This window comes from Pleurodeles waltl, chromosome 12 (assembly GCF_031143425.1).
Source record: "Pleurodeles waltl isolate 20211129_DDA chromosome 12, aPleWal1.hap1.20221129, whole genome shotgun sequence".
NCBI lineage: Eukaryota > Metazoa > Chordata > Amphibia > Caudata > Salamandridae > Pleurodeles > Pleurodeles waltl.
In genome coordinates this window covers 394,115,784-394,143,736 of record NC_090451.1, presented here as the reverse complement: position 1 = coordinate 394,143,736, position 27,953 = coordinate 394,115,784, and the positions used below count along the sequence as shown (strand labels likewise).

The following is a 27,953-nucleotide window of genomic DNA, read 5'->3' as shown; positions in this document are numbered from 1 at the left end:
TGGTTCATTTTAAAATGGCTTTTACCCTCTACCTATTGTAAGTCAGCTTATCTCATTTCAGACATGAATGGTTGGTACTGCCTTTGGCTTGAAAAAAGCATCAATCAGCTAGCTTGCTTTATCCAAAAATGTTCAAGTATAGGTCCTCACTTCATCTCATGGTAGTAAGGATCCTTGTGACATGTGATTGCTAAAAGTCAGTTAAGGACTAACAGAAACCTCAGCATGATGACATTATCTACGGAGTCTGTCCAGTGGAATAGTTTAAACTTCAATGACTGATGTTTGAAGCTGTATATCAAATTAGCCCTTTTAAAGTTGTGACAGCCCAAATGACTCAAAAACAGACGTTGTGTGGTGCCCCAGTGCCTCTAGTCCTTTTTTACGGCTGTGGAATACCAAACCATCCAAAGGAGTCTTTGCTCCCCAGTCTGACTATGATTATTTTGGTAGACAACATTCAGCGATGGAAGGACCAGATGTACTGGAAAATGAATCAAGAATAATACAGTTTACTGGTCCCTGGCCTTGCAGTTTCCATAAAATATATGCTTGTACTTGTGCTCCATTCCATTGCTAGAAAAACAATTACTGAGTTCCAAAATTATTAGCTTCACATTGTGAAGCTATAGTGTTACTTCTAGGAGGTTAAAGTAGTTGCACAAACTATAACAATTCTACTAGGTATTCCTAACCTTAAAAGAAAATAATAATTTGCCATTTGTTTATGGTTGACCTATATATTCTCAGTTAGAAGACTTTCATGTTTGCGTCTTAAACATTACTTGATATAGACTAACAGCAATGATTACATAATGAGGTAAGATGTTTAGGAGGAAGATTAAGTCAATGTAATCACATTACAGTGTTAATAAAATAATTCCATTATTTGTTCAAATCTGTGAGGTTTTAAGTAAATCAATATAATGTGTTACTAAATGTGTTGGAGTCAACGCCCCAATGTTCTATGTGTAATGTAGCCCTCTGAAGCCAGTAGACTTCTTAGGTCCTCCGGTACACAACATTAGCCATACCCAAATTATAAATTAATTCAAAGGTGAATCACACAGCCTACTGCTGAAAGAGACGAATAGTGGAACATCCTAACACCCTATCTCAGATACATTAGCTCTCACTCAACAGACTGCTAAGTTCTAAATATCAATTAGCTGTTTAAACTTTGCTTCTCTCTTTCAACTAAATTAAACTCAGTAGTTTAGTGATAATCAATTCCTACACATAGTTACATTTACAAGATTCAAACTGTCAAGTGTTCTCACTTGCACACACTATACAATAAAGACTAAATATGAAATAACCTTCTTAGAAAATCCCTGTACTTGAAATGGGCCTTGACATTTGGAGGTCAGTTTCCAATAGCTAATGCCTTTCAATGTTAGATCAAGCATGTACCTGGAGAAAGACTGTACCATATTAATGATGAGGGAAAAGTAGCACACTTACATTTTGGCACTTCAATTAATTCTAGCATATTTAATAATAATAAACCTATAATACCCAAAACTTAAAGCTCTGTAGCTTATTTTATACGATCAAGTGACTCATAAAATTGATTCAGAGAAGCATATCTTGTCAGGACTCTCTTATACTATTGGAGTCTCGGTAAGGGAGACAATAATCCTTGGCACGTACCAAGAGTGATATTGCACATTTTAGAACCAGCTCAGTGCGGTTATTTCTGGTAAAAAAGGATACAAATTCTTCCTACATTTTTACATTGAATGTTTCAGACATAGAACAAAGGTTAATGAATACCTCAAACTGAAATTTATATGCCCAGAAATCACTATTACATGAAATATCATAAATAACGGAAACGGGGTGCCTAAGAGTCAAGCATGATAAATCTCTAATAATAATGAGTGTAAGCTCCTTGAACGGCAGTTTATTACATTATAGGCAGTTTTGTCACACATTGTACTCTAACAGCACTGTTGATGGATCAACTAGGTTATGAAGATATGGTCATCCTTTAGTGATGAACCCAAATATACCAAACTTTACATGGCAATTGCAGAAAAACTGATAGACTGTAATATTCTTTTCAGCGTATTCCAAGATGTATAACAATACCTATGTGCATCCCAGAAGAAGCTAGAATGAAGAAGGTGCCGGACACTTAAAATAGTATTATTAATGAGATTTATATGTCACTATATTGACGTTGACAATGGCAAACCAAAATTATTTTGCACCCACTACATCAAATGTCCAGTAGATTGCAATGCACGTATATATTTACTATTCTTAATTACACCCATATATCGTTGGGGGTAAGGATCAGTGGAGTTAAAGACAGTAATTATCCACTCATGTTTAGTATATAATTATGTTACAATCATGTGGTAGTCCATGCAATGGAGGTCGTATCATTGTTAGGTAATATATCAAATAGAATATAATGCCCCTTCAATGTCATGCTAAATTACCAAATTAGAGACACTCGTTGTAAAATATTGCACCGTTCATTGGTATACAAGTTACTCTTTCCCAAAAGCAGAAGAAGCACGCTACACTGAATACAGGATCAAAAACGATCTATTTATATAGCATTTGCATATGATAATGACATCATGTAAACAATGGTCTGTGCTCTTTGGCATATAAAATAAACAGATGCCATACACTTGTGAAATATGCTACTGGGAGCAAATGACGGAGACAGTGGTGTTACTACAATTGACCCTCTCCTTTAACTATGACACGTGGTCAATGTTGTGGTTTGTTCAAATTCACTTCTACAGCTAGTATGACTGAAAGAATGAATGGTTGCTGTTTGTGACCTGTCTCAACAATCCTAGAACAAAACGCATGTGGGAACAATTCAGATTATGCCCTGCGCCCGAGTGGCATCTAGTTCATGTGTCTGAAAGTTGGAGACAGGTTTATCTGGATCTGATGACAAATATGTCATGGACAGAGCCTATAGCCGCAAAATCAATAGAATTGCGACCTGTACACCCCTGTCACTTACCAGTGTTCGTTATGCTGTTCACAACTCTGTGTATTTTAATATATATTTTGTGTAATCATTTGCCTGGTAGATGTGAATGTTGGTTTTGGCTCCCCCATATCTGTGGGGTTTCGAGTCATCTTCGCAGTAAGATACCTTGTAACCTACTACTTCATATTACTGTGTAACAAGACAGCAGTAAACCCAGTTGTGTTATACATGTCCAAACAACAGCTATATGGAATATATCAAGGTGTTACATTAATGTGAGCATGGCCTAGTCACACTAATAAACCATGCTCATTCCAAAATCACAGGCAACGGATGACCTACATAAATGGACTGTGTGCTAGCATTGTCTAATCAGTATCTCTCATACTAATGCTATGTAAAGTAGTTGGGATTAGGGCAGCTGGTAAAAAGATACAATGAAATAGTAATGGTGTGATGGAATGGAGTTTTGGGAGTAGTTGACAAGGGGCAGAGAGAGGGAGTCAATGCATATAAAGACCTAATGTCAAGATATGATATATTACACATACGTCTTACTGGAGCACAATCCCTTATCTTCCTTCTTGCTGATTTACACACAGAAGGACCAGGAGAACTTGCAGACTTAGAAACACCTATAGCTTAATAACTTGCAGATTCCACTTAGATATGAAAGAGGCGCACTGGTGGTTAGGGGAACTTCTCTTTGCAGATTCTTCTCTCCCTGCCTCGCCAATTAGCTGAAATATAAGCATGATATTGGGACATGAATCTCTACTCTGACTTCCCTTTATAAAATGATTCTTATTTTACCTTAGTCTATGATGCCTACAAGCACAATGGCCACCCCTTCGTTATTTAAACAAAAAAAAGTAATAAAGATGAGGCATGTAAACAAATGTTGATAACCTAGAAGAAAAATAGACCATATACAACATCCTATCCGACTCGGTGTGGTACCAGATTATCGTGGCCTCCATAACGTCTGAAAAAAGATTTGTTTCCAAAATATACTTTACAAACATATTGCACAATTGGAGAAAAAATATACAATCATTGTTGTTTGTTTATCTATTTTATTTGACTTATACTCGATAGTTTACATTTCACTCCACTTCACTATTAACGAATATGAGATTCAAGCTTGTGTAAGAGATTTGTTCCTATCACTGCACACCTACACAACTCCAGAAATCTAGCAGGCACAGACTTAAACGTTTTTACATTATTTATTTTAGCAATCTGATTTTCTGTGTGTGCTACAGAGCGATACACAGATTATGTTCCAGCTCCACCTGTACACAGTTGTGTTCCCTGCCACCAGCTATTATTACAGCATGTGGGTTCATCTGTGAGATCACATTAGCGTTAATGAGGCTTTCACGGATATGTGGCATGGCTGCAGATAAAACTACAGCGTTCTCTAAGCGAAAAACTCAGTGGTAATGGACAGGCTACGCACATAAATTATCAAAATCCACTAAAAGCTGCCAATTCGACTTCACTTTTGAGTGAGATGTGTAGCTCTCTGTCTCAGAAATATTAATCTTAAAGTTATAGCCACATAGTACATAAAAAATATTGCAGAGAATATCGGAAGTGGAAAACATTATGTTAAATGTGCAGTAAGTGGATTCATGGACATGTAAGATGATTTTCCCTTTATATTAAAGTGGTAACACCAATTCACCGGACATGAAATTCGTGCCAAACACCACCATTGAAAACCTAGAGCTAACTCCATACCTTTAAATGTGGGAAAACATGCTAAAATACCTCGGTTCCCATTTAGGCTCTCATTCCATGTGGGCTGGACTTCCCGATTTACACAGTTACGAGCCAGACTGGGAATCACAAGTGATGAAGCCATACCACACCAAGCATTCATGGGTGCGGTAATCCTGAAATGTTCAGCAGGATATATCCTGTGTTTACAGATTCAAATTCAGGAATAGGTTAAAAAATACTGATTCCTGCATTCAATACAGAGCAATAGGACATCAATTTATGAAAACATGGTAACACCAGGGACCATATTACCAATAGCGGAGTAACACTAGGTGTGATCTAACTACATCATAAATCCCCCTAGTCCTGAACACCTAAATGTCTCAGTTGTGGTAGCACAGTTACCAAATTGTGATATTACAATTAATGATTAAACAAACTAACCAACACTCAGACTGCCTGTGGACCCTGTGAAGCCGTGTCTGTCCCTATCAAGTTCCTAGTAAAATACAAATATTCATAGGGCACCAGATTTAATGAGGGACAATAATTGCATTTAAAGTGATAAACCAAGGCATGATGACAGAGTAAAGCCTGCACTCATTTGACAACATTTTAGGTTTTTACAGATTTTAATAAACATGGTGGATCTGAGTGAACAAGGAGAGTTTTTTCTAATCGATTCTAATCAGGTGTCGATCATCTACAGAAACTACCTGTCCTCTTCCTCCATCATGAATCAAGGAAACATAACAAAACATGAATGATGACCCAGAGCACAGCAGCCAATGAGGGAACTGTATCCTGTGTTTACTTTTACTTTTGTAGGATGGTACACGATCCCGTTTACGCAGAGCACCAAGGGCCAGATGTAGCAAAGGGTTTTTACCATTCTGTGTCAATGGGAAAATGTGTTCGTACATATGGCCCTAAGTTATTTATGCACAGAGCCTTCCTGTGACAATAATACCAATCTTGAAAATTAGACCCCACCACATTTCCACCACATCTATTCTTGATCAAGCTCTTTCTGCTCTACCAAAAAGTTGTCATTACACCTTTTTTATACCATATTGAGGAAAGAGCATACAAATATTGTTATGGGAAGGTGTTTAGGCTCTAATATCGTGAGGACTTTAACATTAAATGAGCAGAGACATAAAAGGACAAAATAGGGAGTTTACTGAAGATTTTCGATAGGGCATGGATTATCTTCACCGTAGAAGATATATGCCTTGATTCACAAAGGTGAACTTACACTTTTGTGTAAGTTTACGTTTTCTTTCTGGTCTTCACAAACTGCGAGCTAATAGTAAGTTCACGACTGTGGAGACTCCACAGGTAGGCCATAGAATTCTGCACATAAAAAAATAGACTTTTCCTATCTTTTTATGTGTGGAGTTTACAGGGAAAGGGCAGGAAAGAGCTATATTTATTGCAATACGGCACGTTCCTGTCCTTTCCCGTGTGCTGGTGCACAACGAGCTTCATAGCGCCAATACAGGCACCCTTGCACCATGGTGCAAGGGTGCCTACATTGCATATAGGGACACTTTCCAGCACAAAAACAATCCTGAGAGGCATTTTTTCTCTTTTTGTGTGTACTCCAGAATGCAGCGCACATAGAAAGAGGAAGTAACAAGGAGAAATACAAATATTTCTCCTCGTTACTCCTCCCTGAGAAGGCTTCTCTTTTGGTGCACTGCCAGGTGTACAACTTCTGGTAAAAGTGGGAATGCGTCAAGAACCGTGGGAGCTGCATGGAGACACCCACACAACACCCATGAAATGCCTTCCCAGGACAAAGTAAGGCAACACAGTGATTTGTGCTGTGTTGCTTTACTCCTGATTTATGGAGCCGCTCAGGGCCACGCAAAGTGGTCTTGTGTGGCTTAATAAATCTCATTTTTAAGTTCCGTCGATCTTACACCTGTTGCGTGGTGCAACTGCGACGCAATGGAGCTCATAAATATGCCCCTCAATGTTTCTGTATTATGTTCATGTTGTTCATCACAAAGCAGTCATAATTTTGTTACTTCATCAGAGTTTAAAAATATATATTTTTACCACTGCTCAAATGCACGTACAACACTAATGGTTACTTTGTAAATCCTCTGCACTGCTGCTGGAATGCCACTTACACAGCCTCGTGGCTCCTCTACCCTGACTTTGCAGTTCCTTTGCCCTGCATCCTATTAACTCTGCTAGGAGGTACTGCTGTGATGCTGCTGCGTGGCCACTGTTGCACTACGGCACGCTCAGTAGTTCAGTGGTACTGAAAAACATTGGCAAAGTCACTGGGTCCAGCTAATAAATTACAATGCAAGTGAGATCGATTAGCTTTGCCAGTGGTTGTTTATCTCCATTGTCTACTCATTTCTTGAAAGCCTAGAACTGGAGCTAGAAACATATTTGCTTGTTGCGGGTGGATATAGCAAGGGTCGAAATGTTGTCCCTGGACTGAAATAGTAGAAAAAAACTTTCTGGGCCCTTATGTCATTAAGTAAGCTTACTTGGAGCTTCTAAGTTGAATATTGCTTGTGGCAGCTGTGCATTAAAGGAAAGCAACAACTCAGATGGATCAGCATGAATATGTAAGAACCTTTTCTCACTTTTGTAATCCTTCTTTAGATCATGGCTGCCCAATGCAGGTGAGACCTAGGCTGGCCATCAAAGGTGCAGACGTAGGTCCCATTATTGTTTTTTTTTATGTAATAAATCTCTGATAGTCCCAGAGTGATACTTCTGAATTAAAAAATATTGATATATGAAAATGTGCATTTTTATAAACATTGACGAACAAATTGATATGCTGTCAATTCAGGTTTTTAAAACGTTTATCCAAATGACGCAATTCATTAGAGGAATTATAAAAATAAATTATTCTCATGCTGAAATTTGTGTCATCAGTTTATATGAGAATGGAGTGTTTTTCTCCTGACTGTCGCAGCTCTAGCCGGTATGCTGAGTTCCTCCTTTGTGTTTTTTAAAGGAACAACTCAGCTGGGTAACGCTTTTCGTCCTGTGCTGAGGAAGTGGCAAGCAGTATCGTTTACAAAAGAATGCGGAAGCCTGGATTGCTGTGAGCACTGTTTAAGGAGGTTGTGCTACTGATGTATTAATTGTGTGTATGGCTGGATCCAACCACCATTGCGCCCCAGAGCACCCAGGGACTATAGCTCTGTAACACGTTTTATGACAAAAACAGATATAGGCTGCAGAAGCGCAATTACTAAGCGGATATGTAGTTTAAATTGATTCGCTTTGTCGTTTTTAGTTCAAAATTGCAATATGCGTAGCGTCCACTTCAATAAATATGTATGGAGCACTGTTCACTTATAAAGAGGCTGAGCGTAATTTAGACGATATAAAATAGTACATATGACAGGTAGTACGTTTCTGTAAAGAGTGCTATATATTACACTATCAAGTAATGTCCAAAAAATGCATAATTAATTAGGAGTAGTCTGTTTACAACATGCTAGGCTGCAGAAAAACCTTTGTTGGAATAGGACGAAAAATAGGCCCGGGCACCGAAATACAAGTGGCCCCCATTAGCCAAAAAGTTGCCCATATTTGCAAATCAGGACAATTTTGAACATTTATAGACATGATGCATGGGTATTCTGCAAGGTATGTGAGAACGCATGCATTTGTGTTTGCTGCCAGCAATGTTTATGGTAATATCAGGGAAATCAACTGTAAAAACCGGATCACCTTGTCATAAAACATGCCCACAAGCTGCTAAAAACCTGCCCTCACACTGAGCTGTCAGACCAACCTATGCGGCACTGCGTGACCACCCTATCGGCTGTCTGATCCTGATAAACACATGACCTATTGCTATCCTTAAGCAGAATGTTTTATAGCTGCTGTAACCAAGAAAAGGTAAATGTGAGTGAGTTATATATTTGAATATTTTACCATCTCCGTGTTCTATCCTGAAGGGTGAAGTGCAGCGTGTGCAAATGGTGATGTATAGTAGGGTATATAGGTATATAAAGTAGGAGGCACATGCCAATGTGCACTACGAAGCACATTGGAGCGAAGGGCAATGTTCTGAGAGGTCCCAAGTTGTCCTATCTCAAGTATGAACAGTTCTATCAGTAGTTTTCCTCTTGTTCATTAGTGGATCAGCAGTATTTTCTCACTATAATGCATTACTACAAGTCCCAGAATGCAAAGAATCACCTATGCCATCAAATGCATCTCTAGTTTTGCGAATGACAAAAAATGGCATGTTCAGGATTTATTTCTGATGTAAATTAGTGATGTAATCAGAGGGCCAGGATGTTATTTAAGGGCTAATTATAATGATCTATTTGGCACAAGCAAACAGGTAGACATATAGAAAGAAATGAGCATCAATGGAAACAGGAAACAGCCTTTACTGTGCCGCCTTTGTCTTTACCACACAGTGCCTTTAGCATGCATCCTTTTCCATACATGCTTTTACCATGCATGAAAAGTATATAAGGTAAGTGTGTTTATGTGAGTGTAAAGAGTAGCAAGGGATATTTTAGGGTTTATGGGTGGGTAGTGGTAAGGGAGGTAAGGGTAATTTTAGCGTGTAGGGTGGGTAGTGATAAAGGGTGCTTAGGGTAATTTTAGGGTTTAGGGTGGGTAGTGGTATAGGGTGGCAAGGACATTTTAGGGTTTTATGGGTAAGTTATTGCAAAGGGTGGTAGGGTAATTTTAGAGTTTAGGATGGGTAGTGGTAAAGGGTGGTAAGGGTATTTTGGGGATTTAGGGGTGGATAGTGTTAAATGGAAGGGTGATATGGGGAATTAAAAAAGAGATGGTTTGAGAAGGTTTCCCCCCAATAAATTTAAATTTAATTTTAAAAGAACTTGTATGTATAGCTATACATCTAGAATTGGAACAGTAATAAAAGAAAAATGGTGGCACTCACTTATGGGCCCCACACAATGTGAAGAACCAACATACAATATTTACAAGTGACAACGGTGCTCAAAAGAAAAGGTGTTCACCCCACACCTTAAATACGGCTGAAGGTTTTATATCAAAATACATCAGTCCTTGAGCTCACGAAAATATAAAGTCCACTGTAAATCATGATCTGAAAGTCCAGTAGTGTCAAGTATGCAAACTTTATTTCTTCTCTGCCCACAGTAAACACAGATTTTGTCTCTCGTGCAGGTGCAATCACCGGGCGTGGGGCTCTATATCTCGCACTTACACATGGTGCGGTTTTTAAGGAGAAACTATGTTGCATGCAACCAACATGGAAGTAAATGGGTATATTAAATGGAATGTGCGCATGGTACGCTCATTTGAAAAAGCACTCGCATGACACATGACGGAGTTAATTCAAACTGATCACCTTGAAAAAACACAGGACTAATATATATATATATGAATGCACTAATATACAGAAGCAATAAGCCCTGAGGAAGTCGTGGGGTAAGCTGCCCGAGCAACAAAACACGTGTTGGCAGTGGACAGACAAGAAATAAAGATTGGATGTGTGACACTATTGAACTTTCAGACCATTCTTTTCAGCGGACTTTATATTATCATGTGCTCAAGGACTGTTACATAAAAAAAAATATATATTTATATATAGGCTGCATGGTAAAGGCATGGAATGAGTGGTAATGTTATACAACCATGACAACATCTGATGCCATACAGCTATCTTTTTTCAATAAGTTAAACTTCATTACATTCCTGAACCATTATGCTGAGAGTTCAACCATTTGGAATGCAAGCTCAACCTCTTAGATCACACCCCATGATACTAATATTAACATATGAGTGCTAGAAGTAGCGTTCATAAAATCAAACTCAACAAGTGCCAGAATATACAAGTGATATATTTCACCCAGAGATCAGGTTAAGCATAATGTGTATGGCGGCTCTTTCAGTGTTCTAAAACTATAGTGAGAATATTGATATTCTGCAATATGTCTAACTTCCAGAAAAAAAAAAAAGTGGAAATTGCACTTTTGTGGGAGTAAGGGTTCTTTAATTGAATGTGTTGGTCACAATAATTATGTATTTTAAGTAGAGGGCGCCTTATCTCGCATAGAGAAGACATCTTGTTTGTTGAAAGTGCAAACTTACATTTAAATAAGTCAGTTCTACGGAATGGGGCATGAAAGTCAAAGTGATATTGAACTATAGTCCTAGGCATCATCTTCAAATTTTATGGCACTGTGGTATAATATGGCGAGGCTAGGCTAGCAATTACCGAATCAAAAAAAGTGACATCTATAATGACCCAATAAAAGCTGACAAAATATGTTAATTGGAAACTGTTGATGATATTGTTGCATTTACCAATCACTTCTTTTACACTGTGGCATAGGAGATTGGTCACATCTGCTAAACTTTGATGTTGGAGGTGGCATGTTCTGGTTGGCTGAGGCCCTATCTATGCAGAACCTACCACTCCTGTCAGGGGTGGGTGATTACACTCACTGTATAATCTGTGCTCACCCTTGGGTAGCTTGGCACAGAGCAATTGGCTTATTACATAGGCAATGTGTGAAGTATTAGCACAGCACATCCACACAATAAGTAAACAGCATCATAAATGAGACCTCATGAGGTGTATGTAAATAAAATCTGTATTCAACATACACATGAATTAACACAACATTAACATCATATAACTCTGGGCATAAATCACATGCAAAAAGATCTCCAGTAGTACGAGGCCCAACGTGTTAATGCGACAACAGCAGTATGTACACGCGAGAGAAAGAATACTTTCCCTTCCCGCACCCATATGCAGTACTACCACATTGGCAGCCTGAAACCCCCCCCAGCAATCACCCCAATTCAATATAACATAGCCACAGGATGCCTCCGGTTCCAAACGACAGCAGCAATGTATACATATAGCGATCTATGACACTTTGGAAATAGCTCTGCGGCCTAGGCTGCACCAGTAAACATCAATGCCAACCACTATTGTCAATAATGTGCACGACAACACTACTGAAGGGTGAAATCAAGCCCAGACAACTGCTCCCACACTCTCACTCTGCACCGCTACGTAGAGCCATGGATATCATTTATGGTAGCATACATGCACTCATGCACACTTGCTTCCAGCACCCTAATGTGGTGTTCTGACAGCCGGCCGGTGAAGAGTAAATGAGTTCCCCTACCCCTCTTGGACTGAAACCTTTCTCCACCCTCCAACCAATTCCCACCTCCTCCCCGGAATTAGAAATTAAGAAATCTTTCCACAAATATTAGGGCACTCATGGCCGGTGGTTACACTTAGTTAGAATTCCGGGGCAAAGGTACAGGTGAAGAAAGAGAGTGACTGATCAGGCAACAGTCAACAAATGAAGGTGTGGTCCTCACTCTGGAAGTTCTTTCCACACCAGCCTTCCATCACGGACCCCAGTCTGCAAAGAACAGGAGGAGGCCAGTCTTGGGACACATTTTTTACAGGTGTGCCCAGCCAAGCGAGACACTCCACTTCACAGATAGTTAACAATCTGGCACCTCCCATGACAGCAGGCACCACATCTGGGGTGCGATGACTTGGACCGCCCAGGCATCCCGATTGCACATGAAGAGTTTACCAAAGTCCATGCTCTCCTGTTATGGGTATGGTGTGCGAAGACTTGAGTTACACCAGACACTTCTGAATGCAACCACAAAGTGCTCAATGCAGGGTCTCCCTGGGATGAAGCCCAACGTCTGGTGTGCGATTACTCTCCCACCAGACAATCCCGCTCGTACACTGACACCGCACACAATGAGCATGCAGTTGGGTGTTGCATGAGAGAAATGTGCCACTCTCAACAACAGCGGGCCATGTGGGGTCCCTCCATTAGCAATCTGTTCCCTCTCAACCAAATGCTTATGCATGAAGGGCCACACTCCTTGAATACGAGCAGTAATTTGCAGGCAGCGCACCAGGCAAATCCGGTCTCCAGGCACAATTCTTATTTCTAGGCTAACACTGATGGAATCTAGCAGATTACTTAGATGAGTAGGAGGGCACCACTCTTCAGATGACATGGTAAAATGTGTAGGTTCCTCAAAGGGGGTCTTTGATGTCCCTGTGACCCCCATACAGAAGAGGGGGCAAGCCAACAAGCCCTATGAAAGCACACTTCAGCGTGTCACACTGCAGCATGCAGTATTGCCAGGCCAGCTACGATGCAGGAAGGGTGCCCAATCCCTTCCCAGGACAGTAAATACTCCTCTGCACAACAGATTCTTCAGGCAGTGTGCATCACACAGTCCGGGGGACTCCGTCTTGCATTCCTGGAAGTGTATCTCTAAACTGCTGAAGGTTGGTACTCCTAGTTATACGAAAGAGTGCCATTGAAGTTGATCCCCTTTGAACCATAGATGTCTCCTGTAAATTTTGGTCCTGTCTGCCGTGGGGCCCTGGAATTCAGATATTTATTTTTAATGGTACGATGATCTGGCTCCCAGAGGCCACGTGTCAGAACCTCTCCCTCCAATCTATCTCACCAAGCCCATAAATGGCAGAGTCTGTCATTCCCAATTGCTTAAGTTTTCTAGCTGTTGCTGGGAAATGCATGTGTGTTTTCCCCCAGCGGAATGAAGCTTGAGTTAAAAAAACACACAAAATGGATTTTAGAACATGGAAATGCCCACTTTCTAGAAGTGCCATTTCCAAGGTATTACAGACAAAACCACCTTTACCAATGGAAAGGGGTTGTCTTTAGAAATCTAATGATAGTAAACATTATGAGCCTGCTCCACTGCAATCCACTATTGCAGCTAGGATTAATTATAAACTTTCCCCCATATTAACCTATGTGGCAGAACAGGCTCCGTATATATACATGAAAGCACCAATGTGCAAATGTGCACATATAGGTAAGCCAGGCCAGGCCCAGTAAATAGATGAAAACACCATATGCAAGTGTGCACATATCGGTAAGCCATGCCAGGCTCAGTATATACATGGAAAACACCGATGTGCAAATGTGCATATATAGGTAAGCCATCCCAGGCTCAGTATATAGATGAAAACACCATGTGCAAGTGTGCACCTGTAGGTAAGCCATGCCACGCTCAGTATAGACATGAAAACACGAATGTGCCAGTGTGCACATACAGGTTAGTCATGCCACACTCAATATATACATCAAAAACACCAATGTGCAAGTGTGCACATACTGGTAGGTGCCACTTCCTAACTTATGTCGGGAAGGGGCATATAAACTTTCACACTGAACTTACAATGGGAAAGTGCACAGGGCCCTAAGGCACTCAGAGACTGGTTCAGCAAAACCTGAAGGAAGAGCTAATCTCCTCGGTAGGGAAACCTACGTGTGGGTTTTCCCCTACCAGGGCATGGAACACCCTAGTGTATCTGCCCTGCTTTCTGCCTACAACATGCTCCCCCCTCTAGGCGGGTGCAGCAGGGAGAGTTGAAGCCCTACTCAGGGCTGGTTTCGGTGGGGAAGATGCCACCTTGAGCAAAGGCGCTCTTGCGCCTTCACAGGCCTGCATTACCAGGCCTATTACATGTTGGTCAGGCTACTCTGGTGGGTGGCACACTCAGTGCAACATTCCACTAGTGGCCAGAACTGTACCCACACTGGGTTTGTGGTGTATCTTTTAAGATACCACTCCTGGGTGAATCACCTCAACCAATCACATAAGCATCTGTTCCTGGTATGAGTAGGAAGGGTGTGCACACTTTCCCCCAGTGGTACAATGGAAAAGTGCCCAGAGTCCTAAGGCCACGAACAGAGAGTCAGCAAAAACTGGGAGAAAAAAAGCAAAAAATGTAAGTGAAATCCCCTAAAAATGGCCATTTCCATCATTTAAACACACAAATGCAACACATTTCCTAGAAACAATAATAGCACTCTTTTAAGGGTTCCAAATTAATTTCTCTGTTTACTCTGCTTCCAGTTTGTTGGAGTTTGATGTATCCAGAAAATAAATGTTCAATCTACAGTTTAAATTGACCCTCCCTAAATATCTTTGAAATCTGAGCCATCTCCCACACAGTTTAAACATATTTGAATATCTGGCACAAAAACAGATAAGAACACTATCATATGATCCTAGAGATACCCCAGCACTCATGAAGAGTCTACATTTTTTCATTCATCCAGATGAGTTTGATTGAAGTGAGATCCTTTTATTAGTGTTTCAAGCATTAATTTAACCAGTAACAGATGAAGATAGTTCAACAGCCATAGCCAACAAGTGTTTCATCACAATATTGACTTTTTCAAGGCTTAGCATGGCAAGTAGTACCAATATTGTGTATGCTTCATCATGCCCACGTTTGTTGACGACAAGTGCCTCCATACACTTAGGTAATTACTTTTCAATCGTTTACAACAGATTGATACCCGTATATCCAAATTAGTGTTCAATCCTATCTGTCGAAGTCAAATAACTATGATAGATCAGTTGCCGGCAGTACAAACAAACAATTTTCCATACTCAGGATGCCACCTCATTTGTCTATTGAGGCACTTGTCAACAAATGTGTCCTACAATTCCTTCCTTCTATCAAGAGCCTCAAGAGCAGGAGTTGAGGCCCTCCCAGGTTGTGCTAAATAATGCTGATTGCTGTCCCGCAGCATGGGAATCTCAGACTGCAAACCACTCACCTCATCCACTGCAGGGACTACCTGTCCGAGGACTCCTTCCTTCTACCAAGAGCCTTGAGGGCAGGAGGTGGGGCCCTCCCAGTTTGTGCTATTTAACACTGATTCCTGTCCCGCAGTGCAGGAGTCTCGGACTACAAACCATTCACCTCATCCACTGCAGGGACTCCCTGTTCCAGGATTCCTTCCTTTTACTAGAAGCCTCGAGGGCAGGAGCCAGACCCTCCCAGATTGTGCTAATTAACTCTGATTACTGTCCCGCAGTGCAGAAGTCTCGGACTACAAACCATTCACTTCATCTGCTGCAGGTATTACCTGTTCCAGGATTCCTGCCTTCTACCAAGAGCCTTGAGGGCAGGAGGTGAGGCCCTCCCAGATTGTGCTAATTAACACTGATTGCTGTCCCGCAGCACAGAACATGCATGGGCTGTGGTTGCACAAAGCCCAGGCCTTGGGTGGGCCCGGCTTCGCCTGGAAAAGGCTGGGCTAGGCCAGCCCCCTTGACTCGATCTCAGGAGGCCCAGGAGGATCTGTTTTCACTTTACCTTTCTATCCAGGTAAGTCAAAGGTCCTCGCCAAGCCCTGTGACATGATTTAAAGTTGTATTTGTTGACATTTGAAGTTTGCTTTGTCTTTCTAGCAGTGTCATTAGTACTCTATTATTGCTGGCTATGAGAAAGTCCCAGAGCCAAACAAAACAAGAATAAATTGCCTAAACAAGCTGTTACTGTGAGGTCGAAAGAAATTGACAACTTAATCAAAAAAGTGGAATCCATACTGTGCACCAGCGGAAGACCTTCTGTCCATAACTCAGACCAAACTGCATTAATACATTATTTGGGGAAAAGGTTAATGCACCTTGTAGCCAGACTTGCAAGTCCCCAGTATCTCTGCAAAGTCTCAATGGAGACCCTGACTTTACTTCTTCCAGTGATAATCTTTTTCATGACATTAATGTTGTGTGTACAAATAGATTTACCCCTTTGTTGCAGGATGGTGCATGCTCCAGTAGGGAACTGTCAAGAGAGATCCTCAACATTAGCGTGTTGTGCAGACATCCAAACTGCGTACTTTTTGCAGGACTGGTGGGTGCCAATTTCTAATAAAATCTTCACTTTGACTGTGTCATTGAAAAATGAGTTTGCGATTCTGAAGCATATACTAGTTATTCTAACTGGTTTACTTACTAAGTATGCCCCTCATATGGTAAATTGCACAGATACTGTACCTGTTTCAGACCCTCCAACCATAACACTCTTTCTACAAGGTATAATTTCCATAGAGAATAGGAAGGCTGATAAGGATTGGTCCCATACCAATGCCCAAAAATCTTCTTACCCCATTGTTCAAACTAGCACAATTACATCGCACCAAGATCATATTCAAAGGTGCTTTTTTTCCTATGGGTATTTTCGAAGCTAATGATATCGCAGGAAGAGGGGGAAGCGGAACAATACCTCTTTTTCCACAAAAGCTATCCAGCAATTCGAAGGGGCCATTTTGCAGTCAGGGAGGAGCTGTTCCTGTTGATGGTGCAATCAGCTTGGCTCCTGGGAGATCATCACTCAGTGCACTTGGAGGTAATAAGGCTCAGTCACATCAGCGCCTTTGCATGTGGCTGATCTCTTTATGGTTAATGTTCTGAAACTGCATCCTGAATCACATGAGAATTTTGTAACATTAAAAAATAAAGTGGTACTTTGGATGAGATTGGTGAGTAAGCGTTATTCACCAAGACCCTTTTGGCCAATGGTACTGCGTTAGAATTACTCTAAAAGAATCCAGGATGGTAGAATGTTTAATAACTCTGAGCCTTAGGGCCAAGCCTCCCCTGGGCTTGAGAGTTACCTTTGAGGAAATGTGGCTCAGGTTGCATCAGCTCTTTTGCATGCGACTGATATCTTTATGGTTAATGTTCTGAAACTGCACCCTAGATCACACAAGAAGTTTGAAACATTAAAAAATAAAGTGGTCCTTTGGATTAGATCGGTACACAAGTGTTATTTAATAGTCCAGGAAGGTATGGTATGTGCAGAATGTCACCCAGACCCTTTTGGCCAATGGGACTGCATTAGAATTACACTAAAAGAGGCCTGGATGGTGGAATGTTTTATAACTCTGAACCTTAGGGCCTACCCTCCCATAGGGCTTGAGGATTCAGTTTAAATAGGTTGCTCAAGCTCATCACTGGGGGTTGTAGCTGTTTGAGGCTTTTGAGTGACAATTCATATCTCCCACCTTTTGATCAGATTACTACCTAGCAGAATAATAAGAGGCCGGCATATCTTAACCTAGAGAGTAGTCAATCACGCAGCCACTCTGTGCCTTCCATCTTAACAGCATTAGTTGAAACGTAAACTCCAGCTGCAGCAGGCTGAAATGTTGCCCAAGAATGCTAAATCTGTCCCACACTATTCACTTGAGCAAGCTAGCGTAGCAATCCCTAAACCACGAGATGTGCACAAGGTATTGCAATGTTTAATGGACACTGGTGTTATCTCCACAATTCATATGAATGGCAAAAGGGGAGTTTTTATCACAAATTGTGTTGCAACTAAAGTTTTATATAAAACTCTTACGGCTGATGGGGTTCAACTTTCCACCCCCTCTCTCATTGTGAAAGATCTTTAAGCCTGCTTAGTTGGAGTGTTGTAGGTATCAAGCCAAAGTTGGGTGACAAGGATTGGGGGACTTTGGTAGGTTTACTCAAAACGTGTATGCATTCAAGAAACATGTCTATGGGTGAGATATAGCTACAAGGTTATGAAAATGACCAAGTGTTAGCTAAGCGTCCAGTGCTAGACAGCTATCAGGTAGACTGATACAGGTTAAGACGTCCCTGGCTTGCAGTGTAAAATCAGTTCCCACTGGGTCTCTTGATAGTCTTGCAATAAATCTTTACCCTAAGGGTAAGCAAAAATGTTTGCTTAATGTGTATAATAGAAGTTCTCCACACTCTATTGAGTCTGTCACTTTGAATTGTCTTAGGAATGTTATTAGTGCACATAGAGGGGATCCTTACCTTATAATTGGGGGTGATTGTAATATTATTTTTTGAGCCATCCGGGTTACTTGTGGTGGCCAGGGAGGAACATGATTATTTGGGCATTCTGGATCTGCCAACTTCTCCAAGTAAAAATCCCACTAAATCAGACCTGCAACTAGCAGATATTTCCTTATCATTTGGAGTCTGTACTTGTAATGGTTGTATTCTTTCAGATCATCTGGTTCCTAAAAAAAGTACTATTGAATATTTATTTATTGATATTTCTTTGTGGCTTGCACTGAAGGATATGAAGGTACTAGATTGACAAAAGAGTGGCTACAATCCATAAGCATTATATTTAAATGGGTCTGTAGTGATTGACTCGCTTGAGGCTTCTAGTTCACAAGCTGATTCCCTTGTTATTTGTAATAATCACAAAAATGTTAAATAGGCAAGCATCTGGGTCAAGGCACCTGTTGTGAGCTCCATGTATGGTGTAGTAAGCATGAATTTGGAAATTGTCAGTACTAACCTGGATAATACCTTTTAATGTGTATGTATGTATTATTTTTTCAGGATCTATAAGCATTTCTTTAAAAGAATGTTAGGACTGACAATGGCCTAAGGAAGCTTTATTTTATAGCAGCTATAATATTGAGAGATAAAGGAGAAATAAAGTTATCTAGAGCTGCATTCAAAACTGTGTTTAAAGGGGCTAGATCAAAAAGTGAAGCAGGCATTTGGGATGATCTTTTAGAAGACACCTCTTCTAAAAACTCAAAACGTTTCTGCCACAATATATTTCAAGGGGATGTAATAGACCAATGATGCCAGAAATGCATGTTCAGGCTTATAAATGAGTTAAGTACTTTGGAGGCCTCAATGACAACCCCATGTGCGTTATAGAATTAGATTGTAGCCTAGATAATGCTCGGTCTGAGCAAGAATTTGTTTTGCCTTAATGGATACAATGGAAGCTTTAGCAGCCAGAAAGTGAGAAAAGCACCTGGCCTGGATAAAATACTGGTAGACCTTTTTAAGTCAGAGCATGACATATATCGATCCTATATATTAACACTGCTTCAAACGCTATAGCTGCAGGAACCCAATCCTGGAGACTTGGAAGGGACCAGTGATTATCTCAATTCACAAGAAGGGATCTTGAACCGATCATTGTAATTATCATCCTATCAGCCTAATTAATAGCCTTCAAAAGATCTTTTGCAGGCAGGTTCCTGATAAATTAACAGCTTGGCTGCTAGAAAGATAAAATTAGCCAATACCAAAATGGCTTTAGAGAAGATATATGTGCAGTTGACCAGGTTTTTCACCTTTTACCTGATACAATGGAAGACTGTGGATCTCTTGGGGGGTAGTCTTTATGTCACCATTGTTGACCTCCATGCAACTTTTGATATGGTCCCAAGGAACAAGTTGTGGGAAGTTCTGTGAGCCCTAGGAATTGCTTTCAACCTCTTAGACTTACTCAGATGATTACACCCTGGTAGTAATGCCCAGGTCAGATGGGGCTCCAACAGTGAACTTACTTCTAGAATTGCAGTAAAGAAAGAAGTTTGACAAGGCTTTGTTTTGGCTCCTACCTTGCTCTTAATTTTTAATAATGGACGTAAAGATTTTTATTGAACTGTACTAACAATTCCACATCTTGGTGAGAAATAAAGTGCCAGCTCTCCTTTATGGAGACGAAAGTCTGCTAATATCATAAACTGAAAAAGGTGTACAGCTCTTGCTAGATAGGTTCACATGGTGTTGTTCCAGTCATGGTTTGACTTTAAATACACATAAAACAAAATTAATGGTTTTTAACCCACGTAAAAGTATAGTCTGAAAATGACTCTAGGTGGGTGTCCCTTGGAGAGAGTCAAGGAATTAAATTATCTTGGAATTTGTATCGCTGACGTTAGCTGATGGTTGAAACAACAAAGGGTATTTGCCATAAATTTTGGTAATAGAGTCACTAATCATCCTGTCTCACCGGCCCTAGAGATACGCTGACCACAAGCAGAAAGCATAGCTTTTTATGGCTCAGAGATATGGGGTGATTCAGACTCTAGCAAATTCAAAAAAGTGGAAAATACCTTCCCACACACTCTTTTGACACTCCCCCAGAGCTTCTCCTTTCTACTACCAAACTGACTTGACTTGGCCCTGAAATGTATAGTAGATCACGTGAAATTGCAGCCAATTGTTTACAGTAGAAAATCTCTCACCTTACACAGAGAGTAAATTATATGTTCTGGAGTAGTCTGATGCATCTAAAATTCCTTGGTAAGGTTATGTAAAAGATGTCCCTTATCAAGTCAGGGTTTACAGCCTTTTCTCTACACATGGTCTCTTTGCTTATCAATACCAAACAAGTTATAAAATATAGATTTTGGTATTCGAATCATGGGAATATTTTTCTTCATCTTCCCGGGGTCGGCTGACCAATGATTTTCTCTCAATTAAATGGGCCTACAATTTTTTAGGTCTTTATAGATTATATTCAACCAAGGTTAGCTAGAATCATTTTTATAAAGTTCAAGTTGGGAACGTTACCAACAGCCTCCTTTTGAAGTAATTGGCACAGTGAGTGTCAAGTCTCCAGCACTTGTCCTTCTTGCAAGTCCCAGGATGAAACAGAAAGCCATATGTTACTTTTTTCTAGAGCTTATAATAGAGCCATATCAAAATGGGAAAAGTTGCTTTGTAAACTGTATGGTATAAGGCAGTATCTTGTGGCATTAAGAATTATAAAAACCCAACTTTTTTCCTTTGCAGTAGCCAATGTTTTATACTATGCTTGGGTCATTTGAAGTAAAGCCTGTAAAGTGATTCCTAGACATGTATGATGGAATGGGCAATATACAATCTCTTTATTTTTACTGCTTTTAATGAATTTTAAGATTCATGTGTTTCTTTTGTGTAATTTTAGTTATGTTTTATAATGTTTTTTATGCTTTTGTCAACGGGTGCTGTATCTGAAAAGACAATAAATAAGTAAATAAATGAAAAGATGAGACCTCTGCAGCATCCATGATTCTGACAGGCATAAACCAATTACCCTGTTACATAGAAAAAGTCAATTCTGGTAAAAAGCTTGTTTCAAAATTCAGTTTGAAAACTTCATTCCGAACAATTTGATCTTCTTGCCCTGACCTCATGAGCACACTCTAACACTCTAATTCATACATTGACTGAAGTGTAATTCAGTTACTTTGACCTGGGTAGGAGTCTTCAAGTCCAAAAATATGCTAGGCTTTGAAAACATTCAGAGGCTAATGTTGTTATAATACTTCAGAAGAAATGTTAGATCATCTCCTGATGGTTGTTCCCAAAGGCAAGAATTTAACTATTATGGATGTGCTTTCTGTAATTTGTGTTAATTAGACATACAATTAGTTTACAAAATGAGCACTCTCTTTCACTCAGACACTGTCTAGCAAATATTATACATTATCTTACTTTTACTATAATTGCAGTCCTGCCGCCTTATTTTTCCCTCCTTTTCAATGACCTTACAGTAACCATAACTGTGAATTTTCTTTGCATGGTCCTTATTTACTCAAATACTTCAGGGTCCACAGCACCCGGGATCTGCCTCAAGGTGGCATTAACAAATCTTCAAGATGAAGCAATAGATGTCCAATTTGCAAACTAGTCCAGGAGCTTGAAACATTTTTGATTGTGAAAGAAATGCCATATCTATTTGTAACCAGGTGAGGTTACTGATGACAAAATACACACACCCATTCAAATATTCTGCTATGAGTACACTTTAGAAACTGAGACAGTAGCCCCAGAATGCAAGGGTTGTATGTCAGAATATCATTAGCAAATAATAGACAGAACTGTGGGGGTTATTCTAACTTTGGAGGAGTGTTAATCCGTCCCAAAAGTGACGGTAAAGTGACGGATATACCACCAGCCGTATTACGAGTTCCATAGGATATAATGGACTCGTAATACGGCTGGTGGTAAATCCGTCACTTTTCCGTCACTTTTGGGACGGATTAACACCTCCTCCAAAGTTAGAATAACCCCCTGTGTGTCCTAAATGTCATTTACAAAAGTATCATCCAGTAGGATGTACATTTTCTTTTATTAATGCCAATGGGGGATATTTTTGTAAAAGATGTTTAGGACGCAATACTATTGTCAGGTGATATTTTAGTTATGCTATTCTCGTGCCATACAAATATATCTTTTGATTTCTGTCAGTTGTCAGTAACAACATGTGAAGTATGTTTACTGAAGATAATACAATTCCATATTGTGTGTGGGGGGGTAGGGAGGGAGGACAGGTTCTGTACTGTGCACATTCTGTGGCACATGCAGTGGCATACAAAAATATGAAGCATTCATTACTTAACTGCATGACATAATCTAAATAACAGGCCCTGCTGAGGCTGCAGCATGTTGAGTCATATATCTATTTACTCAATGTTTGCTTAGAAATAGTACTAGCCCTGGATTACAAAATATACTCATATTATTAGTAAAACAGTATTAGCAACAATAATTTACCTTTGTATGGTTAACATAAATTCAGTCTTTAATTTCAACATTCTAGATAATTATAATACTTCAGAAACATACTGTGCATGCAGCCACCTCTGCGGTGGAAGTTCCACATCTGTATCAGTGTCAGGACAATGCAAGACAGCTTCTGAAGGGTAGAGAGAACAATTTGATTATTATTATTTAACCCACTCTTAGTTGGGCAAGCGGTTACACAGGAAGACTAAATAACTTGACAAGGGGCACATGAAATTAGGTAATGATCCTAAGAATAACCACATTATGATCCCTAGAGCCAGCATTTGATTATATATTTCAAACATATTTTCAAAAATATCTGCTTTATCTTTTTGTTTATACATGTAGCTTTTAGAGAGGCAACCACCGCAAACAGATCTGTTAATTGTCATAATGGCATCAAATATACAGACACTTTAAACATTACAGTTTTAGAAATTTTGATAAATAAACTAAAATTCATAAAAATCTTTGGCAGTGGTTAAAAGAAGCTGAATCATTTGTTCTAAACACATTTGACTTCTCAAACATACATATGGGCAGATTGGATACCTGGATACTTTAATAGATCAAAGTTTGTCTTGCATTTGTAGCATGTTTGTAAGGCACAGGACTTTGGATCACCTTCAAGAAAAGGAATTCTGGGATTTTTGAGAAGCTCACATTATTTTAGATTGGGTACAATCAGTCTGAAGCACACCATTGGTGTGCTGTGTGTTCTCGCCCACTTTATTAACCTTTTAGGTATATAAAGTGTCCTTTATTTTTCCTGTGAAATGCTTTGCACGTTGAATATTCAGTATGTTCTGTGATTTCTCTTTTATAATTTTGGTGCTAGGCTGTGGCCCACAGTCCTATTGTTTTGTACCCTTGCTTCCTCAGCAAGGACGTTCTATATTGTACCTGATAAGCTTGAAAATGAAATTATTTCAAGTTGCCTTGACTAAACATATAGGGCCTGATTACAACTTTGGAGGAGCTGTTAATCCGTCCCAAATGTGACGGATATACCACCAGACATATTACGAGTTCCATAGGATATAATGGACTCGTAATACGGCTGGTGGTATATCCGCCCATAGTATTTTTTCATGACAAAACATATATTCTGAGTACCACTTTTCAGCCCATGCATAGAACAAACTTGTAGCACTTTGTTCTACATGGCAAGTAACCTAAGACCTTCACAGGCATGTTTACTGGTGGTTACCTGGGAATTGTTTTAGTTATGATTTTGAGTTCTGCGTCTGTCAGTTCTCTCAACTTCCACTTAACACCTTTTACTCAACATCTGACAGTTTCCATTACTCTTTTCCCAGGTTTACTCAACAATTAATAAACAAAATGAGAGAGCCCCTTCTATATTTTCAGTTTTTCGTACTTACCCTAATCTTTGGGAATTAAAATAGTGCCAACAATGAATTTCATTTAGTGGAATGCCTCTGACGTTGATAAGAAAATATGTTGATACAGATGGTTCATCACAGAAGAGAGAGAAGTTGTACAGTGATACCATAAATCTCACCAATGTAAGTAGTGCTAGACATAGGCTATTATAGATGAGAACCACCATACACCTGAGCACTTCAAGAGATAACTCTGTCTCTAGCCGTTAGTGTGCTTTGGATCATACAAATGCAACTAACAGTAGTTGTCACTGTCTCATAAACTAGAAAAAACACAAATATCGTCAAGAGAGAAAAGTAAGATGACTGATCCTGAGATAAAAATCGATGCAAGAATACTAAATGTAGGCTTTCAGGAAGCATTGGGATGATTCAGCAGAAACAAAGGTAAAATCACCAAGTGAATTCAAAATTACTGGGAAGAAACTGAGTAGTACCAGTATCCTGACAGCAAAAATGAGATAAAATTGAACAAAATCTACTTCATAAATACTGGCAGGCAATTGCGTCTATGAGCTAATTCTGATCATATTTTCTCCTCCATCAATGACACATTCTTACATGCCTACGTTCCACATATTAAATTGGATTCCTTTACTTTATTCTAACAAGTCATTGCAATTCAATTAACTGCCTTGCGGCCTCACACACATAAATAACGTATACTACAAGTTGTACTTTTTTTTTAAAAGCCATGACAGAATTAAGGGGGTCCAAAATATAACATCCTGAGCATTACTTTGTTACTTGCTCTTTTGCTCAGTAGGTATGACTACCACAGGTTTCTTCTAGTCAAAAAAACAGCGAGTACAGTCTACAGCCTTCTCATAATAAGGTACTAAGGATATTGTATCTGTTCTCTCAAATTATCACTGCCTTGACAGCATGACAGAGGACATAGGGACAATGAAGTTAGTAGATCATAGGTAACGGAAATCAATCAAATTATCCTGTATAAAATGGTCAATGTTTGCATAGCCAAATAGCCAGAAAAACTCCTTCTTGATTATCAGACACCACTGGGGAAGCCAAGGTGACAACCAGGTAAGTGGAACATAAATGATACCCATGCTGGCTTCAGTATAACAAACAGTCCTACTACAAAACATATATTTAGGAGGCATGGTCTTCTCATAGAGAGCACTTTCAAATTCTGCAAGATTTTGAAACACCTTCGGCCAGCAAGCAGTTCCTATACCCTTTGAAGACAGACATGCACATTTATTAGAAACTGTCTTTGAAAAAATCTGAGTGATTTAAAATAGCCTTGCTTTTGTTAGAGTTCCAAGAGAGACAGAGGAAATCGCAGACACAGCAATAAAAACTATAGGCAAATTTCACCACTTAAATTGCTATCTGTGGATGTTTTACTTTCATGTGCAAATATCAACAGAGTTTCTGTTTGTCCACTAGCTATCTGCCCCACTGATTTATTTAAGTATCTGATCAGCAATGCAAAGTTAGAACAATGTCATCTAGACATACTGAATTCATCTCATCTTGCTAGGAGATCTATTCTGAAGGTAAAGTCTGAACTGATGTAACTCATTTTTCACTGTCTATGACTTGGCAGTGTGTTCGCCATCTTTTAAGTCTTCTTTCATGCACAAGGTGTGAAGTCCTTCAGGGCTCAGCACTTTTGACACTATTTTTTAATATGTTTTGGAAACTTTGATAGAGGGCTATTACTATTTACAATCACTTTTTAGGTTTCTCCCCTGTTTAGCATATCCACAATGACTAAGCACAATGACAACCCATTAATCTTCACATTTGGACAATGCCAATGGGAAATATCTGACTTTAAGAACCCAACTTTAACCAACTTTATGGAAATGGTTCTTCTTTCTTGATAACAACATCACACATTAGTATTTCAAATCTCTAAGACCCTGAACTTATCTCCTCCTGGAGGTTTCTTGTACGACAAAAGGACAAAAGGTAGATATCTTATATGCTAACTTCACAACTGTGAAACTCCCTTCTGTGTTCAATTGGATCCACCCACAATAAAATCTTTTTTAGAAAATAACTGAATACTTATCTTTTTCATATGCCATTGTAGAATGTGATCACGCAAGAAGACAGAGTGTGCCTTACATGAGGCTCCATACCAATGGGTGCTTTAAAAATACTTATAGCTTAAAAATAACAGATCTACCATTTACACGTCAGCACGTCAAGATGCTTTACAAATAATGCATCTGTATTCCTATAACAGCAATATGTTTACAGAACTGCAACAAAAATACTGTCTGTCATTGACAGTATCTTTCTGAAAATATTTGTTACATTCAGACAAGGATGCAGTCATATATTTAACACTATGAATAAAGATATGATGGAACAACTTAACATATGGCTTTCAGGTGTCTGTGTTTCTTATTGGTGATGTGAATATAGGTGTGTGAGTCAAAAAGCTTTCTGGACAATGCTCTAAGTACAGCTATTATCCTATTCAAATAGCTGTTAGACTTACCCGCAGAGTAATTCTAAAAAAGGCATGTGCAATTCCAAATGTGATAACCACTGCAATCTCATTATGAATCTCACGGGTAATATGGGTAGGTGGTGAAAAAATGAGGGCTCACTAGCATTGACCAATGTCTCTTGAAGGTTGCTGTGCACAGGGTAAACTACTTTTATGGCAGAAACAGCAAAGCTAAATATTTTATGCCTACATTTACCAGATTATTCAATTTTATCAGGTATTAGCATAGAGAGTATACAAAGGGCATAAGTATAAGTCGTGAGTTTTCATCTACAAACCCACTGCATTCAGAAGTTGTCACCCAATCGAGCTCAGATTCAATCAATTGGACTACAGGTTTACAGAGGCCTAGAGTTGTAATGCACAAATAGTATTGTTGTGCTAGTATTATGGGTATAATCAATGCAAAAGAGTTGGAAATTTACAGGAATACATCAGCATAATTGATATATAATGTGTCGTACGACAACAAGATTCTACATGTTGGGCAGCATTTGGCAGACCTTCACAACACAGTGAACATATCTGAAGGCTCTTGCAAATTAATGCAGTATTGGATTAGTGAAATATGAACAGAAATTGACGTCTGAGAACTCATAGCAAAGGACAATAGAACCAAATCCTTAGGAAGTATTATTGATAATTCACAGTTAAGAAGACCCACAGGTTCATCAACAGTTGAGAAATGAATGCAAACATTGAAGTTAAAGCAGAAAAAAGTGGCTCAGTCTAGAAGCCAAGCCTTTCACAATCCTTGCATGTGCTGTACTATATCAAAGGTACTTTGCCTAGGCAACAAGTTAGGAAATTCACTCAAATATTACTTGAAAGTTATGTTTTTCGGAATTAGAAATTGGTCTTTAGAGGCATATGATATCTAAACTTTCATTTTATGATCCATTTATATGGTCTTTTTTCTAATGAGGAATTCTCAAGTGTGTTGTCCATATTAGGAAAGTGTGCACTTGGCAAATTCTACTTCACTCATGACTACTAAAGAAGTACACACATTCCACAAAATGTTTCTTATCTCTTGCAGGGAGAGTTTCTCTAGCTATTCAAAATAATCTCTGTCTTTTGCATGATTGGACTAATTTTCATCAAGCATTTTGTGATTATATAATGTTAGGGGTGGGTTAAAATGACACACTGTTGATCTAGTGGCAAAACAGCAATGAATCATATGTTAAGCATTATTTGCTCAAAAATTTCCATCATGTTCTGTTTTATCATTTTTAGA

At 39.3% G+C, this 27,953-nt stretch overlaps 1 protein-coding gene across 6 annotated transcripts in view; it reads right to left on the bottom strand.

Moving 5' to 3' along the window:
* The window catches only part of ZNF536 (zinc finger protein 536), a 1,047,679-nt gene that overhangs the window by 355,905 nt on the left and 663,821 nt on the right, over nt 1-27,953 (bottom strand). For 4 of the 6 annotated variants that reach the window (XM_069216776.1, XM_069216778.1, XM_069216780.1 and 1 more), the window contains one exon: nt 22,877-22,946. The exons of the other annotated variants lie outside the window; for them this stretch is intronic. In XM_069216776.1, the coding sequence (XP_069072877.1) occupies nt 22,877-22,946 (70 nt within the window). The remainder of the gene's footprint in view (nt 1-22,876; nt 22,947-27,953) is intronic. 6 annotated transcript variants of the gene reach the window in all.